The sequence below is a fragment of the Osmerus eperlanus genome, chromosome 2, assembly GCF_963692335.1.
Source record: "Osmerus eperlanus chromosome 2, fOsmEpe2.1, whole genome shotgun sequence".
Classification (NCBI taxonomy): Eukaryota; Metazoa; Chordata; class Actinopteri; order Osmeriformes; family Osmeridae; genus Osmerus; species Osmerus eperlanus.
This window is the reverse complement of record NC_085019.1, coordinates 4,930,188-4,949,140: the sequence shown is the minus strand read 5'-3', so window position 1 is coordinate 4,949,140 and position 18,953 is coordinate 4,930,188. Positions and strand designations below refer to the sequence as shown.

The following is an 18,953-nucleotide window of genomic DNA, read 5'->3' as shown; positions in this document are numbered from 1 at the left end:
ACGCCTCGCACCCCCATTGTGGTCGTGTTGATCGTTTCCCCACAACAGGCCTTGTTAATGAACACGAGGCAGACTGGGGTCAGTAGGGGCGAGGCCCCGCAGGGGTCAGGTGTCCCCCCCTCAGACAGACAGAACTTGCCTATAGACAAGACATCCCGTCACAGCACAGCAGTAAGTTCAAACCGGATCATACGTAGGATAGTCTGGAATACTCTCCTGTAATATGAAATGGTCACTTTAAAGGTCTGACCGACAGCTAGCCTAGTTAGAGGCCCAGGGGCCCTCTTCTGTTCTGTGACAGTGGTGTAATAAACCCAGCATTATGCTTCTAATGCATGTGTCAAGATATTTTATGGGGAAGAATATACATCTGAATTCATTGCTTTATTGCAGGAAATCACCTAAACTCGTGAGATGTCCTCCAGACTAGAAGCCAGCCCACACGGTGGTCGTGGTTAAGTTCTGCAAAGGTCTTTCATAAACACTGTAATGCTGAAAGTTGCTTTGGTAAAGAGGAAATTAAGTTAAGAAGGCGTCCCCAACCCGTGTCTCAGCTCTCAGGCCTGATCATGTCCATCACGCTGATCAGAAACACATTGCCCTCCCAACAGAGCAGGGTCAAGGGGTCAGGTAACCATTTCCTGTCTAACTAGTATCGTGTCTCTGGCCTCTGAGTAGGATGTAAGGTGGGATCCCATTGGCTGGCCAAGGTCAGGTGATGGGTAAAGCAGACAGATGACACCTACCCACCAAGATGACTAGCATACAATAGTGTAAACTTCGTTGCTTGTCGGAAAATAGCTTGTATATCAACTTCAAACAAAACAAAAAAGTAGCAAACAGACAAAAAAGTAGGCAAAACATTTATTTTGTCACAGCAGAATGATGCTCTTTTGAACAATTGAGTACAGAAAGACATGGTCCTACATTAAATCAAACGAGTCACATAATGAGTTTGATTATTCCCTAAGGCTTCAGAGAGCAGAGGCAGAACGCAGTGTCACATGTATTGTGACAGAGGTGTACTGTGACACAACAATATGGGTTGAGGTAACCGTCAGTGGCAGAAAGAAACATCTATCACAAAGAAACTTTGTTATGGAGGTGGCTGAAGACATACACTGCCATAGTACATGGAGTATTTGATTGGTTTGCTAAGTGGTTTCTTTTTCTTCATCAGACCTGATGCATTATTCATTTACACAGATGTGTACCTGAGTTAAACACATAATTTAACTATATTAGAATCAAACATCTTCCTTCTCTCTTAAACTCTTACAACTCAACCTCATAGATTCACATTAAAAGAAGTGCAAATTAGAACATTTCAACAAAACAATTAGCTGAAAGAAAAAATGAAAAAAGATATATTTTACCGGCTATGGTTTTTGATTAAGGTACATTGTTGATCAATAAAAGTCAGTTACTCATCAGACATGAGTAATAAGTTTATGTACGTTATTGCACACATTTGTTTTCCGTTTTGGCACTTTGAAGCTAAATAGGAGTGCTTTTCAACACAAATTGCATTGCTTGCATGGGTTATGCTGTGTAAAACAGACAGCATACCCCTAATTATACAGGTACAAAGTGGTTTACAAATAATACACAAGATTGTAAACTTCCAGCCAAGAGAGAAAGGTTCACATACAACAGCCAAGTCAAAGGCATTTAATCTGATTGCTTCTTTAACACTTATTTATCATTTAAGTATCATGTAACTCACATTTTGAGATTTACCCGAGCAACAAACACAGTAAGAGCCACAGTGGAAAAATAAGCCAACTAACATTGCTGTTGTAGGTAAACTCAGTCTAACAGGGCAGTTAGGGCAGAGCAGAAGTGCTTGGTTTGGATCTATCTCTGGCTACGCTCCTGCTTGAAGACCACAGTCAGCTTCCAGACCTCCAGGTAATGGGACAAGAGGATCTCCCCAGGGAAGAACTCCTCCACCTCGGGTGGGACGTCCAGGTCTTTACGCTCTATGTAGGAGACCAGCGTGTCTTTCAGACTGGGGGGGGGGGGGGGGGGGGGGGGAGAGAAGGAGGGGGGGGGGGAAGAATCAGTCTACATGTTAGCTCCATGCACAGGTCTAAGCTCCACATTGATATTCCAATTCTTAAAACGAAAGTAAACGTTTCCAATCTACTATACTCCAAACTGAAAAACACGGCATTGGGGTTAAAACAGGGACATTTCAGGAGATGGCTTCGGTACACTATCAAGATCCACGGCTGTCCACTCTATCACCCTGTGGTATGTTAGGCCTGCTACTGTAGCTGGTGTGTAGCCTCTCACCCCCAGTCGGCTCTGTAGGTGTCTGGGGCCTGGGGGTCCCTGAGAACCAGCAGCAGGAACTCGTGCATCTCCAGCAGGAAGGGGTCAGCGCAGCCCTTGGAGAAGAAGCCCGTCAGTGCCCGACGCTCCTCCTCTCCCAGCGCTGTCCTGTACTCCTCCGACAAGCCCACAAACGGGTCCTGGAAGGGGGGGTGGGGGGGGCAGGGGAGACAAGGGCACGTGTTAACGAACACTCGTGGTGACTTGCGTGTGCGCTCCGAGTACAAAGGGTGCTGAATCCCAACTCCGTGAAGGATGCAATGAACGGCCCCTTTCTTTGTTGGGTCGGACCAATCACGCGCACCCAGGTATCCGACCGTATTCGTATACGGGCCTGAGTCTCAGGGCTGCTGAGCAGTGCTGCGGCGAGAGGGTCTTACCCTCTTGAGACGCAGCATGTTCTCTGACTTGAGGGATGTGAGGAGCTGCCACAGGGCGACACAGTGCTTCAGACTGCACCTGCTCAGGGTCTGGGGAGGACAGGACACAACGGGAGAGGAGGGGACAAAACGAATGGAGAGGTCTCACGTCAACAACCAGTTAGTGTTCCAAAAACAGAGCTGGCCTTCACCATGGTAGAGGAGGAGGCACACGGGTAGCTGTGTGCTCAAGCTAGAGAGAGAGAGAGAGAGAGAGAGAGAGAGAGAGAGAGAGAGAGAGAGAGAGAGAGAGAGAGAGAGAGAGAGAGAGAGAGAGAGAGAGAGAGAGAGACACACAGAGAGAGAAAGAGAGAGACACAGAGAAAGAGAGAGAGAGAGACACACAAAGAGAGAGAGGCCTCTAACCTTGAGGATGTGTGGGTCCGTCTGGTCTCCCATCTGCAGCACATCCGTCAGGTAGCAGTCCAGCTGCATGGAGGCCTCTCCCCCGGTCATGGCCAGGAAGCCCAGGGCCACCTCCACCGTGGCCAGGGCCTCACACACCTCGCTGTAGGACTGCAGCTCCCCCGCCAGGCCTGACAGGGCCAGGGCTGCCAGTGACTCCTAGAGGAGAGGGGAGGGGTGTGACCAGTAACACACAGGTCACACACACGTGTCTCTTACACACACACACACACACACACACACACACACACACACACACAGACAGGGCACACATGCTATACAACCGTGTACATCAAACGTACAAGCAACGCAAACTCACTTGTCCGACTTTTTCTTTCACATCCTTGAGGATATTCTCATAATTGCGGTCATGTCTGTTCACCAGTGTGGGAATGCCCTGTTTTGAAGACATGGGGGGAAAAAAAACATAGAAGATGGCTAACAGTGACAAAAACTCAGACGCGTGTTCCCATCCGTGCGTGTGTGTGAACTGGAAGCGGGCACGCATGCGTGTTTGCCCAGTACGGCATGCACGCGCTCACATTGAGGGTGATGCGGGGTTTGCCCTGCAGGAAGCGCGTGAGGATCTGCTGCTGGATCTTGGGCAGGTCGTACTCATGCAGGGTCTCCTGGCCTCGCTCCATGCTGTACTGGCAGTTGGACAGGACCAGGGCCAGCAGGTCTCTCTCCAGCTCATAGCGGACCACGTGGAGGTCTGTCAGGTCTGCCGGGCTCACAGTGTAGCTGGAGGAGAGAGAGGAGGGAGAGGCATGTGTTTGGGGGCGGCTGTAAGACTGTACTGGAGATACGTTCTCCCTCGAGGGTCTTCGTGAATGTAAAGAAGGTCAAGAAACCAAAGTGGCCTGACAGCGCCCATACCTGGTCTGCTCCCCGGTGTGTTTGTCCACACAGTAGACCATGTCGTTGTGCAGAGCGATGAGGTAGCTGACCAACGCTGTGGAGCACAGGCCCGGACCCTGACGCCGTGGCAACAGCACTTGAAAGTCGCTGTTCAGGTCCAGGTCCTCTTGGCAGAACTCAGCAGGGATCTTAATCTCACCTGTACCCAAAACACAGACTCTGGTATAATCCGTGTGGCCAAGACTGAGAGGTGGGATTGAGCCACACGAGCGTGGTGTTTTGGTTGGTTTGTTATCTTACCGTTCGTTTCCAGAGACACCCTGAGCTGATTCCAAGTTGTCAGGAAGATTTTGATGCGTTTCTCATACCAGGATTTCAGAGTGGCTACGATCAAAATAACCCATTTGTTAATCCATGTTGTAGACACCCCCCCCCCCCCCCCCCCCCCCGTCTTTGCTCTGGTATCTGAACCCGGCGCTCTAGTACCTGCTTTCTGGTTGTTGAGGAACTCGCCAATGGTGTTGCAGGGCAGGTCTGAGATGTTCTGCAGCCTCTTCACCAGGTCCCTCTGCAGGCCCAGCAGGTCAGGCAGGAAGCGCACCAGACGCACCTCTGCCTCCTACAGCCACAGCCGGGAAGACACTCATCACCCACTGAACACAAGCTCAATCACTTTTACCAGAGTGTCTTTTCCTGTCCCGTACCTTCTGCAGGAACCTCCAGAGGACAGGGAGGGCGTCCTTGCCGTCGTTCTGCTCCACGATGTGGCCGAGGCTGAGCAGGGACACCCTCTCCCTGCAGCTCCACACGGCAGAACCGTGGATGAGGGAGGCCTGGGGCAGCGAGGACATGAACAGGGCAGGGTCCCCAAACACCAGATTCATGATGGGGTTGGAGGAGACCCGAGTGTCAGTCCGGATGAAGCCGTTGACCTTGTTGAGGTGTCTGTCCAGGTCCTGGAGACGTGGAGGAGGTAGAGGAGGATAATGAGAAGGAGACCAAAGAAGGGAGAGTACAGACATTGGAACGACTTTTTTGAACAATTTTTTCCCACCAAAAACATGTTGCGATGTTTCAGGAATTGTGAATCTTACCTTGAGCTTAGGAGCGATGACGTCATTGCCGACAGTGGTCTCCCAGGCGTTTCTGGCGTCTTTGGTGGAGAGCAAGTCATCGTACTGAACAGGCCCTGGAACGCAAACACCTCACAGTCTTCAACTGAACTCAAGACGAGGACACAGATAAAGTCCATCAAAAGCTCTTTCATTACACTTCGCGCCAATTTGTCTGTCGAGAACAAAAGGTCAGTGGTGATCATGAAATGACCTTGAAACAGTGACTAGTGTCACACACAGGGGGAAAGATGGAGTTTGGAGTAGCAGAGAGGAAAAGCAGGGGTGAGGGCCTCTTACACTGTCCAGGCCGAGGTGGCTCCAGCAGGCTGCTGATCACCAGGTGGACGGTGCTGACCGTGTCGTCGGCTCCTTTCCCCAGGGACCTGGTGAGCTGCTCCACGTCCTTCTGCAGGTGGGCCATGAGGAACATCTCTGGGTCTGCCACTGGAGGCTTGATGAGGGCAGCAATGGACTGGAGTCCAAAGAGAGAAAGACAGGGGGGGGGGGGGGGGGGGAAGAGTGACGTTTAGAGTCCAATTAGTCAAATGCTCATCGGACTAGCATTGTAGTTACACCTGTACCTGTGTGTGTGTTTACCTGACGGTGATTGGTGGAGCCCAGTAGCATGGCCATGTGGGTGAGCAGGCGGACCAGGTTGAAGGGCACGGGGGACATGTTCTTGGTGTCCATCATGTCAGGCTGGGCCCTGCGTCTGGGGTCTCCCAGCACGTGGCCAGTCTGGGTGCGGTCACCCCTGAGGAGACACACCCAAACACTTCCTCACTAACCAGGACGAGACCATATTGAACGGAATTATGAACCTGGAACCACACGGATTCAGGCACATGGATGTTAGTGAGAGGGACCGTACTCACTGGTTCTCAGTTACAACATTGAAGCCTTGGACCGGTCTGTGGTCGTCTCCTCCAATCACCGCTCCACAGTCCAGACACTTGCTTCTCTCCATAGGTTGGCCACACTGTATAAATGATGGGGTTGGCTGAATAAAAGTCTTTTACATGTTTCATGAATTAAAAGTTAAAAAGTAGATACAGAAAGCATACAAAAAAAAGAAGAAAAAGACATTGTTGTTAAATTGACACAAAGCAAATGTGTCACTGTGCTTCAATTAGCCTCATGCTACATACCTCTCCAATGGTACAAGGGTGACCATTTGGACACACTGTGGAAGATAAGGATTATGATTATGACAAAGGCTGTTTGATCGGATCTTTTGAATGTCCTCTGATATGCAGTTGCCTAAGTCAGTACTCACAGTACCACTGCAATGGTCCCATGGCCTGGCGAGCTACTGCTAGCATGTCCTCTGGCATTGTGGGTAAGAAGGCTCTCTGTGGAAACACCATTACTTCTTAATGAATGTGTTGATTAATGGGATGCTTTGAAATGTCTGAATTCCCAAAAATACCAGAATTTTCATTTCGGTGCATCACTAGCATCACATGTAATATTTTTTCTTTTATTTTCTTTATTAAAGTTGGTGGATGCTGGGGGGGAAAACCATTCAAATATGCACCGGAACTAAATTCTTTTTTGTTACTCGCAAGATTATACAGCACACCATCTTCCCCACTTTCAAACGTGCCCCGAGAAAAATCCAGGTGCTACAATGCAACAGCTCTAACCAACACAGCATTCCTGAAGGAGACAGACGACACCGAGCGAGACAGGCTTGAGGGGACAGTGTGCCCACCTGCATGTTGGCGGGCACCAGTGCCAGCTGCTGAAGGGGCGTCATCACGCCCGGGTTCCCACAGAGCAAGACAGCAGCCAGGTGGACGGTGAGCTCCACCACCACACTCTCTGCTGTGGAGGCCCCCTGTCGGACTCCCATGGCCCCCAGCTGGTTGCCCACCAGAGCCCGGGCAAAAGCCTTCACTTGTGGGGTGGCCAGGACTTTAGAGGTCTCAATGAAAGCTACCAGTGCCTCACATTGCTAGGAGAAGTGAGGACAGAAAGAGTCACTCATACTTGGTCACGTGTTGTAAAGACAAGTCTTCCAATTCGGTTTATGTTATGAGGATTTGATGTGGAGAGACTGACCTGAGGTTTGGGGTGGAAGGTGGGGTTAGCTGCCCTGTAGAGAGAGGTGACTTCTCTGAACAGAGCCAGAAAAAGGTAAACTGTCCTTCTGTGTGGCGGACACGCACAACCCTACACACACACAACCACACACACTCTTATGAGCAAGTCTTTTCTTTTAACAATGTAGCCTACACTAGTATGTACTCGGATTATTCGGCAAGTAATGGTGTGTCAGTTTTGAGGTTAAACAGAACAGAATGACCTCGCAAGCCGCATCCAATCGCTTCGCTTTGCCCTCCATCATGACCTTGGCGACAGCATCTCGAACTGCCTTGTAATCCTCTCCACACACGAGGTACTGATCTATGAGGCTGTCATCTTGACTCTGACAGGTGGAGAACAGAGGGAATCCACACACGGTGCTACAGCTCAATGTATGCCCAACAAATACAGAACCAGAATAAGCTATAATCAGAGTGCATGCCTATACTGTAGCGAATCAAATGAGAAGATCCAGTATTCATTTCAAGAATGCCATAGACAAGAATATAGCCAGGAGTTACCTGCTGAAGAACTTCTTCGGGGAACAGCCAGCGGATGCTGGCCTCTTTCTGGAGCTTCTGGACAAACTCAACTCCATGCTGGCTGCAGATCTTGCGGATCAGGTAGACCCTGTACCAGTCGTTCCTGCTGTGTTCACACAGCTCCATCACACTGGCCAGGAACGCAGCAGAACCATTCCGGGGTCCGCGCTGGGATTCTTCTAGGCGAGGGAGAGAGAGGGCCGAGCAACATGACAACAGCAATGAATATTAAACAAGAAATATATTGTTCAAAAACCGTCTAACCAGACTGTTCCAAGTGGATGGAATCGCTGTCAGGCTGTCATCGCTACGGGATACTCGACATATGATCCCAAATACCAGATGACGAGGTACCTGTGACATCCAGGGAGTCCACCAGCAGGCTCGCAGCCAGATCCAGACACAAGCGCGTCCTGGCTATCTGCTGCAGGTACTCCACGGTGGCGCCCTGGGCCCCCGAGGCAGCGTGCGACTGCAGGAAGTCCCCCAGGAAGGCTCTCTCCTCCCTCAGACACGCCTGCTGCTCTGCCACTGTGTGCCACTGCGTCCTCTCAAACATCGAGTCCTGGAAACAACCACAGGAAGCAACTGCAATCACTCTGGAACTCACAATTTAGAAACTTTTTGGCAGCAACACTTTTAATTTGTGTCACATTGTTGATTAATTTAAATTCAATAAAAAATGTTTTAACAATCATTCTTGTATGAGGTACGGGCAATGCTCTGGTTATTTAGACATACCTCCAAGCAGTTTATGTAAAGGGAGTAGAGATTTGTTTTGTCTGACTCCTCCAAGATGTTGGATTGCTCCACTGCAGTCAGGTGATGTTGCAGGTAGCCTTTGATGTCATCAAAGCTTGAAGAAAATCCATTGAATTACCAAGTGTGGCCTACGATTTACAAAAAATCCTGAACGTGAAAAGCAACCATTTGCTCCTTACCTGTACTTGAGCAGAAGTTTGAGCACTACAGACCGCACCACTGGGTTTTTATCCACAGAGTCATCAAAGGGAGAAAGCGCCTTGGTCAGAATCTGCTTGCCTAACCAGGAAAAAAACACATCATCAGAATACCACAGACTCATACATACACCCAAACAAACATGAAGAGCTGTTCCAACATACTTCTGATGATGGGTACAGCTTGGACCTCCACCATGAGGAATGACAGAAGGTGGTGAATAATTTTCTGGCAGGGGGGGGTGTTGTCCTTGAAGCACACGGTAGAGACAATGTCTATGAAGAAGGCATTGCACCGTTTCCTGAACTGGGCGTTCTGGTTGATGAGTTGACTGCAAATAAAAATACCATCAATCCATAAAAATAAAAAAAAGGAAAAATCATAATTTCATTGTTTTAAATGGTTTTTCTTTTGAGGTGGGCAGGTGAGTATTTCCATACCGTATGTCCTCTGAGGGTTGGAAGGAGAGATCTTCGGGAACAGCGTCCATACACAGAGGACAGTACATTTGGCCTGGGATCAGCCACTGTTTGATGCAGCCCAAGCAGTAGATGTGTTTGCAGGGCAGACTGAGGGGGTCCTGAGGGTCGCCCAAACACACTGGGCATGGCTGGAGGCCAAACCTGATTGGACAAAAGAGGGCATCCACCTATTATTGTCTTGGATTTGAAACTTGGATTTAAGTTGAAATATTCTAGCAAATCTTTGTCTTGTCATTGCCTTGTTGATAGCAATGTATCTAATTGGAAATGATAATGTTTTTTTGAGCGTACACTTAAAAAACACAGCAGCACATAGAAAAACCATCCACACCTGAAGAAACATTCCACTGCTCCATCTTTGCAGGCCTTCAATATACCGATCACATCTTCAAACGGCTTCTGAATTTTTAGGTCAGAACTCTTTTCCAGTACCTTGACAGGGTTAACAGAAAGAATGCACTTGTAGACAATACGTCCTTGTCCCTGTCATGGCTAGGGGGTTGAACAAGACTCATGACGATGATGAACTACACTTACTTTGCCAAGTCCTCGCATGTGCTCCAAGACTAGTGTTTTCAGTTTCACCTCCTCTCCCTCGATGCCCAGCAACATGTGCTCCACGAACAAAGACAGGGAGAAGATGCGGTTCCACCCAGTTCTAGAAGGTACCACACAAAGTCAGCTCACATGGACGTACCATATAGTGACGTCAATTATACCAATGATGTCAATATACGCAAAACTTAACACACTGCTATAGTCTGTGATAGTTTTATTTCTAAGAGTGCTGATCTAAGAAACGTTGCATTTAGAATACAATCGAATGGATTGATTGTAGCTCTGTGACCTTGTTGTGTGCCCTGGTCGTACAGCTCAGAATCAGGTTGGATTTACAGTACTGCACACCTAGTATGATGATGCATGGTAAGAACCACCCATTTCATTAGATCTACATGGAACTTACTGGACCCTGCAAGCCATGGTCTTGCTCCTCTCTCCATAATGCCTCACACTCTCCTCGGAGCAGACCAGCTCTATGGGGACCTGCAGCCTCTTGACCTGCCTGAGCCAGGCCCGTCTCTGGGGGTCTGTGTCCAGAGCCTGGGGCTCCAGGACCTCCACGGAGGCCAATGCTGCGTACACATCCAGGACCTTAGAGGGGTGGGCCGAAAGGGGGGAGATAGTGTTTGAGCTGAAATGATATTAGGTAGAACCCATTCAAGCTCACAACGAGTAAGAGCTGTTAACAAGCCATGCTGTGGGCAACAATGGGTCTCTGCCTCTGTTTTTTGCATGACCATTTGTGGTGTTCCCCAATTAATTGAACGTGAGGTTTTCATGACAATCGTAAACCAGGGTATTGTCTTACCAGCTCGGCGCCCTCCCTGGCGTGGATGTTACCCTGGAGAGCAGCGGGCACCTGGGGCTCAATGTGGATCATCCTGGAGAGGTTTTGCAAACGGTTCTTAAATTTGTGGTAGGCCGCATGGACCCAAGGTAGTGATAGCACTTCATTTTCAGAATGGACTCGCATCTCGTTAACACAGCAATTCAGGGCACCACAGAGGAGCTGGGGGATTAGACGGTTTGAGAGCATGAACACAAACACTCAATACAATAGAAAACAAGAAAATCAACAAGATCCACCAAAGTGAAAATCATAAACATTTTAAGAGTGAATGATCCAACCTGTAGATCATCCTCAGAGGCAAGGTTCATTGTCATGGAGATGAAATCCTGCAGGTATCTATGGAAAAACTCTGCCTGCATCTCCTTCTCTGCTTTCAAGATGCATCTGCCCAGTGGAGTCTTCCCAAAGAACTCCTCAAACTGACTTTGAGTGTGGCCTGTCAGGTGATAGGAAATGGTATTTCATTCCCCCTCAGTGCACTCAAACAAGAGACTGGCACAGAGCAGCAACTTATTTATTTGATAAATATAGGTACGGTACAGTAGTTGCATGCAGTTACCTTCACGATGAAGAGCATGAACCCAGAGTTCATCCAGGTAGTCCTTGATCCTCCAGCTGAAAGGCATGCTGCAGCTGACGTTCTTATCTGGAGAAATGTAGTTCTGGACCAGGATAGTATGGGACTCAGCGCTGTGAGAAGGAAAGGCATTTTTAGAGAATGATCATTAAAACAAGGATATAACCTGCATCTAGACTGGAAAATAAATAGTGCAAAATAGTGCACTATTTATTCGACTTGCAATGATGAATTAAAAGTGTTACACCGCAGTTGTTACTTACTTGTGGTCCACTCTTGCATAGGGGACATCCAGTAGTTTTTCATTCCCAAAGATGTCCAACCACAGCTTCTTGACAGGCTCACTAGAGTTGGTGTCCAGAAGGATGTCCAGGTTTTGGTCGCGGTCGACGACAGAGATCAGCTGAGCCAGAAAGGGTACGACCACAGCTTGGACACGCTTCCACAGGGTGTGTCTGTTAGGGTTAGTGGTATTGTATGTTGAGTTTAGTATTCCTTAATAGGTAATATATGCCTTTTAAGGATGCTTATCAACATGAAAATGTGTTAAGACTTACTACCTTACTACGGCCTAATTGCTTTTTAACTTATTACAAGCACCGAGACCTAAAATATAACAGACAATTGTTTTGTTACCTGAAGGTGCCTCCCTCTTGCAAAGCATCAATGTTGGACGCCTCCTTGATGACCCAGTTGTTTTTATTTGAAGAGAGGGTACTGCTATCGTAGGTGACCAGCAGAGAATGAAGGCGTCTTTTCACAGTTCTCAAGAATTCTCCTTCAGACATGAAACATTTGAAAGAAATTATGTTTTAGCAGTGCGACAAGATCGTATCAAGAGAATGAGTAGAAAACAGGTCACGGTTTGCACACCTCTTATTTCTTCGTTGTCGGACAGAAGAGTCAGCAGGATCTCAACTCGTCTGGTGCTGCGGCTGCCACCCTCTACTTGGTCTCTGAGCATGCCCACCGCACTCTGGACACAGCTACGCACCAGTGCTGTTGTGTCTACAAAACTCTCCCAGCCCTGTGGCATGTCATAAAGAAAAGGAAAATAAGCAGCAGCCTCGACACAACAATGACAAATGGCGATTAACTTTTTTTAACTGAACTCACAGACTGGTCCCCCTGTTCCGTCTCATGTTGCTCTGTCTCAGAGTACATGTCATCAACCTCCATAGCTACGCAAACACACAAAGTTATTGGTCGTTGTCAATTATTTTATATATGTGTGTACTACATTTCATAATCTATTGAAAACAGATACAAGAACAACTCTATTCTGTTTTTGAATGTTATCTGTATATTTACGTTCAGTTTGATCTTGCTTTTCCTCAAAGAGTTGGCTTATTGTCAGATTGCGCAAGGCTTTGATGTCTGACACAATGTCTTTTGATCTTCTCAGGTCATCTATATGGACTGACCTCCATGGACCTTTAGGGGAAAAATGTTTTTGAATATTTCATCCTAAATTGTTAAAAAGTTACTCAAAAGTCTATCTCCAAATGACCTTACCTCCATGAAATCCAACATAACAAGTCCCTCCTTCCATCCTCGGCAGTTTGGTGATAAAGTAAATGAAAACCTTCCCATCCATCTCCTCACGTCTTGACTTGTTGATTTCGTTAATGGCCGAATATCTTAAAAAACAAACAGAAATACTCTTAACACACAAACCTGAGAGCAGGAGCAGAAGACAAAGGACCATGGTAAAACGCATAACAGCAGGGCCGTAACTCATTTACCTCTGACTCACAAGTCAAAATATTTGGACTTGACTTACTTTGCAGATGCAATCAGATTTGCGCCGTGGGATGCTTCCACAAAGTCAGACTGAATGATAAGGATCTTGTTGCTCGTTGCATTCTTTCTTTTGGTTTCTCTTGTGAGAAAATGCCTAAGGAGAGAAGTTTATTTTTGATTTGACCCTAACTGTACAATATTTTTTATTATTAAAATCATTCAATACTCATACATCACACCTGTTTTCAATAAACAAACCTGATCTTTTTGAGGAAGGAATATTCTGTGTCAAATTGCTGTAGAGAGAGCAGTTCTACACTCTGCACCATCTCCTCCAATGGTCCAATGTCACATGTTGTCAGAAGTCGGGAGAATGTTGTCACCTAAGAAAGTCAATCAAGATTAATGAGTGACGATGCTAATTAAATAATACTAGAATTCTGTATATAGACAAGAACAATTTACCTCTGTGAAAGAGGAAAGACACTGGTCGTCCTGTTGTGTGTGGGAGACCATGAAGTCAGCCAGAGAACTATGCTTCTGCTCCTCAAAGTAGACTCTGGCCAAACCTTCGATTTCCACCTTGGAGAGACTTGTACAGTCTAGCCGCACAACAGAGTCAGGGGTGGCACAGTTGAGCATGATGAGTTTAGCCTCATCCAGCACTTTTCTTTGGGGATCTGAGTCGTCCATCTCTCCCTTCTCTCTCTCTGTGACTTGGAGGACCACGGAAGCACATGTGTCAGAATGGTAGCCTATGAAGACATCAGGAGGCTGATACTTGTGGGCCTGTGGTGCCATGCTGTGTTGATTGTGAAGGGCAACAAACTGTCCCACCCATTTCTCCAGTTCTTCAACAATTCTCTTTTGCTCACTCTTGAGGACAGTGTTAATGTCCAGGTAATGTTTCTCCAGCCTGTTGATGAGCGGGATTGGGAATTGCCTGTAGACCACTTCTTTTTCTTCAATGACAATGAGCCTGAAGTCTTTGTGCACTCTACATTTCACACGATGGGTTCCCAAGCCCAAATCCACATACTTCTGTCCTCCCAGGCAGACATAGTATTGGTTCAGAGCATCGTAGAGGCTTTCATAAAGATTCTGCAAGTTCAGGAGCACAATGGTTCGACCGGTTTCCATGCAGATCTTTACTCGATTGATGTTTCTGCAAATCTGGGTGTACTCCTGGTCCTTGGGGAAGCTGGAGCCAAAGATGATCTCAGGCTGGCAGGTCTCTGAGAAAAAGGTCTGCTGAAGGATCTGTAGAGCTGCATAGTTTTTTGTCAGAACCAGCAAATAGCGGCATTCTTCCTCCTGGCCAATCGCTCTGATGTTTTCCCTCACCAGCTCAATAGCACTAATGCTCTCCAGATTTGGTTTGATCTGCAGCCTGTTGGAGAACACTGTGACAGCATCCACATCATCTCTGCCACTGAAGTTCCTCAGCACAGCCTCCACAATCTTCTCCGCACTTGGAGTCTGCTCTGTAGCCTTGGTGATGGCAAAAACCATCTTGATCAAGCTATAGTAGTCACGCAAGCCAAAGAAGCCTTTGCCCTGTTTACGGCAGATGGTTAGGTAGGCTCTAGCAAAGGGCTGAAAGAAATCTCGGACCTTTTCAAGGATCATTGTGTCGGACGAGCATATGCCTTTAGCACTCTCGATCAGCTCCTTCTCATCGGGGTCACCGCGGGACACAAAGATTCCTCTGTTCATCTTGGCAGGGTCCAATGCCCAGTTAGATATACCGATGAATCCAACCTTTTTGTGCGGTAGGGGCTCATCATCGATGCATCCTTCTTCTAACAGAGGGTGGAGGGTTTTCAGTGGCATTTTGGGTGAATCCTCAGCCAGGCCAATTTCATCCAGCACCACCACAGAAATGTACTCTCTCAGATTCTTTCCCTCCTGGAAACGTCCGCATTGCTTGAACGTATTTATGATGCCTTCTGGTGTGGAGTGGGGGCTGCACTGGAAAGACACCAAGTGAATCTGTTTCAGTCTTTTGTAGAGTTCTGAGTGGGACGCTTGGCCTTGCATGGCATCAGCAACCAAGGTTTTAGACAGAGATTTTGAGCTTCCAGGTTTTCCTACCAAGAAGAGGGGGATTCTCAGCTCAATGCAGATCACCATCATGAAGACATTCTCCTTAAGAGCGTTGTTTCTTGCAATGGTTTCCCCCAAGGGGACTCCACTCAGAAGGAGATCCTGCATGAGGGAAATTTCCTGCATTACTTTCACTGGGGTGTAAGCTTCTGGAAGACACTTGCAGATTCTTTTTCGGTATTTCTCTTTGTATTCCAAGCAGGCATGATAGCAGACTCCCACTGCCATCACAAGAGACCACAAGACTGGGTCCCTCTCATGCAGGCCCTTTGGATTCTTCTCACCCCTCTCTGTGCTTTGGTTCTTCACAAACTTCTGAAGCTCTGCAAGTAGCATCTCATGGCTTTTGTAGAACCACACAAAAGCTTGCATGCAACGTTCCACATCCCTCAGGCTTACAAAGCTGCATTCGTCTTTCCTTGTCCGCATGTATTTCTGTGAGGCAGACAGGACATCTGTTATCAGTGTAATGTAGTCTGCATCAACCATGTTGGTTGCAACCACCCTCTGGACAATTTGTTGGATGTACATCTTTTCAGTTTGATCGTTGAGCTGACCAAAGTCCCACACCAGGGGGATCATGCTTGGCGGTAGCGACTGTACTCTGTACACCAACTGGCGGAGCGGAATGGACCCCAGCTTTTCATCTGTCTCTTCAGCTCGAACTCTATATCCAAGGCCAGCTGATTCCAACCTCTGAATCATTTCATCTGTGTGCTTCCTGTAGGGGTTGCATGCAGCAACGATTTGCAAGCCGGAGTTGGCATTCAAATGTTCTCCTTCAACAGTTTTGTCACAGAGGACCTCCTTAATACTGCTGATGGCTTCTGTGGTGTTGGCCTCATCAAAGAAAAGAACAGAATCAAAGTTGTAGTGTTCTAGGTTGATAGATGCAATGGCTTCTGCCTCTCTGACTTTGGTGTAGATCATGTCGGAACTTGTTCCTCCATGCACTTTGACCAGTTTCAAGTTGTCAGTGGCCACTCCAGACCTTCGCAGTTCACAGAGGAATTTTATGAGCCTTGTCTTTCCACATCCGGTCTCTCCCATGATTATGACAGGAATGCCACACCTGAACCGCATGTGGATTGCCAGCATCTTCAAGATGTTGTCGGTGGTGAGCTCATATGTTTCATCAGGATCAAGAGGCCACTGGATTCCCAGAACATTGCAGATGCGTTCAATTTTCTCTCCTCTGGGCAGTTGATCAAAGTCCATGTTGAAAGGGACTCTCTGTAGCTTTAGGCCTTCGTACAGCTCCTTTGTCATGATGTTTTTTTTGATTACCTGTCTCGTAGATGGATCAATGGCATCAACAAAGTTCTGGTCATTAGGTTGAAGGTGGAAACCAATAAAGGTCATGGAAACATGGTCGTCATTAAAGAAGATGTATGGGTGTGGCTCTGACTCCCATCTCTTCCTAATCCGGAAGGGGGCCAAGTCTTCATCGGTCACCCCAGTGAGGTCAATCTGCTGCCTCCCAGGACTCTGGTCTGAAATGCTGAGTGATGGAGTGGCAAAGTCTTTGGCCATTAGAATCATGAAGTCCACCACAAAGGTCTTGAATCCCTGAAGAGTGTCGCCTGTGAAAGAGGCATCACAGAAAACAGACGTCTCACAGTCTCTTAGCTGGAGGTTTAGGAACCACGCAAAGTTCCTCAACTCAGCCCAAGATGGATCCATGATGCCACAGTGCATGAGGAGCATTTGCAGGCATTCTCCATGCGACCCCTCAACTCCTCCATACATGTAGGCATTGAGATCCACGTGATTATGGAATCGCGTCAGATACTGGTATGGCCTCTGAAAGGCTTCGCTTCTGAACTCTTGATGATCCATTAGAGGGTCCTCTGGCTTCACAGTGCAAGTCTCTTCTTGCATTTTCATTTCCATCTCCAAAACCTCTTTCGGAGGGCGGCACATTATGTTTGGGAAAACATCCAGGAATGTGGTGTTTGCACTCTGACTCTGTGAAAACAGGGCAAAGATGAAGTCCTCAATCATCAAAACATGTAAATGCCTTCAACAAAGTCTTTAAAAAAACATACCTTTCTTGAGATATTTCTAGGCAACTTTACAGTTGACCTTAGGATCTCAATTGCATAAAGCTGCTGACTGCTGCATTTCCACATTCGTCCCTCAGAATCCATTAAATAACGTAGCACCAGCAGTTTAAACAGAAACTGATTGAGGCCCTTCTGCACCTGTTGAATATTCATCATCAACAATTAACATATATGGAATACCATGGAATGTATTTAAAAAAAATGAATATCACATTTGTGCTTTGTATTTACCGATGTTGTGACATCAAAATGGAAGATGATCAGTTCTGCTTTCTGTGGTGTGTTGAGCAGAGAGTGGACAAGGATATTTTCATCAACCCTTGGGTCAATCAAGCGGATACATTTCAGCAGTGAAGACATCTTTGTGCTGGCCTTCAGTTTCTCGTACATCCTCTTGATGTAAAGTGATTTACCTTCATTACAAAAATAGGTAAACAAACCAATGATTTTAAAGACAACTCATACCTTAATAAGAAATGACCAAATAACCAAAGGAATACCACTCACCAACCCCAGCTCTTTCAGATGACACAACTCCAACACACAGTCTATCTTTGAACACGGCAGCAGCACTGCATTCATCTGCTGGGACAGTGTAGTGTCTGTTGAGGTACTTCTGAATCCTAGCCAAGGGCTCCTGAGGTACCATGTGCAGTCTGTGTTTGCTGAAGGCTGAGGGAAGGTAGGCATCCTCTCCGTCTGAACTGCAGATCAACACAAGCCTGTAGTCCTTCCTGCTTTGCCCCTGTATTCGCTGGAAGAAGTTCTCAACTTTGGAGCTCACGTCGTAAGTCAGCTGATCCCCATACAGCATGGTGTGGATCTTGTCTCCTCGGTAACCAGCAGTGAGGCAGCGCCTGAGAAAAAGTTCCACCTGGTCAAAAGGTGTAGATGAGCTGCACAACAGGACCTCGTCGTAAGTCGGCAATGGCTCCTGTTCACTTCTCATGTAAATGGATATGCAAGATGTCAAGACATCTTCGTGCGGACAAACAATGAGGTTTGGGCTCCCTGTGGCAAGGCCATGTGGCATCTGTCTAAAGAGGATGCTTTCCTTCTTTTCTTCAGTGTCATCCTCGGTCTCATCTTCTTTGTTGGCCAATATTTCCAGAAGTCTTCCTAGACTTCTGACATCCAGAGTGTCGGGGAGGAAGTTCTTCATGTCTTTCATGTAAGCATTCCACATCAAATTCAGCTTCTGTGTGCCACTAGCTTGTTCAACAAGACTTGCCAAATTATCGGGGAGATCTAGCTCTTCTATCAACTCAGGTATTTGCTCTGCACCACAAGAGACATCAACAAAGGTTTGAAAGTCAATGTCCTTATTTTGCTCAGTTGGTTTGGTGAGGATTTCATACTGGAGTTCATGCCAAACATGCCTTAGATCTGAGGCATTGCAGTTGGGTTTCACAAAGGACAGCATCATGATAACTTGGTCATCCAAGCCAGTCACTTTTTCCTGAGTGAGCTTACTGCACAGGTAGACAATCTGCTCAGCCGTGTAGTAATTAAGGTAGTAATGATCAGATCTCTGTTTATCTATGAAGTCTTCCCAGTATTTCAAACAAGTCTCCATTTTCTTGCACAATTCAGGCAGTTGCTCCACCATTCTTCCCTCCACCATAATGAAACTGACAACACTGCCCAAATGGAAGTCCATGACAATCCCTGATTCGTCGATGCCTGAGTTGCAGTTGATGTGGGCCTCCCAGTATCTGAACAGGGGATTTCCAGCTGTATATAGAGCAATGAATGCCACGGCTAATCTTTGAACACTAGCAAAGACCTAAAAGTAGAATGCAGAAGGTGCAATTGTTATTACTATTGGCTGTCAATGACTA

The 18,953-nt window shown here is 47.1% G+C and overlaps 1 protein-coding gene across 1 annotated transcript in view; it reads right to left on the bottom strand.

Moving 5' to 3' along the window:
- Window positions 1-849: 849 nt before the first annotated feature.
- Window positions 850-18,953, bottom strand: part of rnf213a (ring finger protein 213a) — a 29,357-nt gene continuing 11,253 nt past the window's right edge. Inside the window, exons 25-67 of the mRNA XM_062447835.1 lie at window positions 17,620-18,898; window positions 17,344-17,525; window positions 17,095-17,250; window positions 13,406-17,014; window positions 13,199-13,323; window positions 12,981-13,094; window positions 12,713-12,837; window positions 12,509-12,631; window positions 12,314-12,378; window positions 12,071-12,224; window positions 11,834-11,975; window positions 11,461-11,652; window positions 11,180-11,310; window positions 10,899-11,056; window positions 10,579-10,779; window positions 10,174-10,361; window positions 9,747-9,867; window positions 9,541-9,641; window positions 9,168-9,350; window positions 8,892-9,058; window positions 8,709-8,808; window positions 8,509-8,623; window positions 8,122-8,332; window positions 7,747-7,946; window positions 7,446-7,568; window positions 7,202-7,312; window positions 6,852-7,094; window positions 6,414-6,489; window positions 6,286-6,320; window positions 6,013-6,116; window positions 5,735-5,891; window positions 5,435-5,609; window positions 5,117-5,211; window positions 4,727-4,978; window positions 4,509-4,641; window positions 4,323-4,406; window positions 4,041-4,221; window positions 3,704-3,905; window positions 3,481-3,558; window positions 3,123-3,320; window positions 2,718-2,807; window positions 2,299-2,477; window positions 850-2,011 (exon numbers count right to left, since the gene is read on the bottom strand). Coding sequence (XP_062303819.1) covers window positions 1,858-2,011; window positions 2,299-2,477; window positions 2,718-2,807; window positions 3,123-3,320; window positions 3,481-3,558; window positions 3,704-3,905; window positions 4,041-4,221; window positions 4,323-4,406; window positions 4,509-4,641; window positions 4,727-4,978; window positions 5,117-5,211; window positions 5,435-5,609; window positions 5,735-5,891; window positions 6,013-6,116; window positions 6,286-6,320; window positions 6,414-6,489; window positions 6,852-7,094; window positions 7,202-7,312; window positions 7,446-7,568; window positions 7,747-7,946; window positions 8,122-8,332; window positions 8,509-8,623; window positions 8,709-8,808; window positions 8,892-9,058; window positions 9,168-9,350; window positions 9,541-9,641; window positions 9,747-9,867; window positions 10,174-10,361; window positions 10,579-10,779; window positions 10,899-11,056; window positions 11,180-11,310; window positions 11,461-11,652; window positions 11,834-11,975; window positions 12,071-12,224; window positions 12,314-12,378; window positions 12,509-12,631; window positions 12,713-12,837; window positions 12,981-13,094; window positions 13,199-13,323; window positions 13,406-17,014; window positions 17,095-17,250; window positions 17,344-17,525; window positions 17,620-18,898 — 10,812 coding nt within the window. The 3' untranslated portion in view covers window positions 850-1,857. The remainder of the gene's footprint in view (window positions 2,012-2,298; window positions 2,478-2,717; window positions 2,808-3,122; window positions 3,321-3,480; window positions 3,559-3,703; window positions 3,906-4,040; window positions 4,222-4,322; window positions 4,407-4,508; window positions 4,642-4,726; window positions 4,979-5,116; window positions 5,212-5,434; window positions 5,610-5,734; window positions 5,892-6,012; window positions 6,117-6,285; window positions 6,321-6,413; window positions 6,490-6,851; window positions 7,095-7,201; window positions 7,313-7,445; window positions 7,569-7,746; window positions 7,947-8,121; window positions 8,333-8,508; window positions 8,624-8,708; window positions 8,809-8,891; window positions 9,059-9,167; window positions 9,351-9,540; window positions 9,642-9,746; window positions 9,868-10,173; window positions 10,362-10,578; window positions 10,780-10,898; window positions 11,057-11,179; window positions 11,311-11,460; window positions 11,653-11,833; window positions 11,976-12,070; window positions 12,225-12,313; window positions 12,379-12,508; window positions 12,632-12,712; window positions 12,838-12,980; window positions 13,095-13,198; window positions 13,324-13,405; window positions 17,015-17,094; window positions 17,251-17,343; window positions 17,526-17,619; window positions 18,899-18,953) is intronic.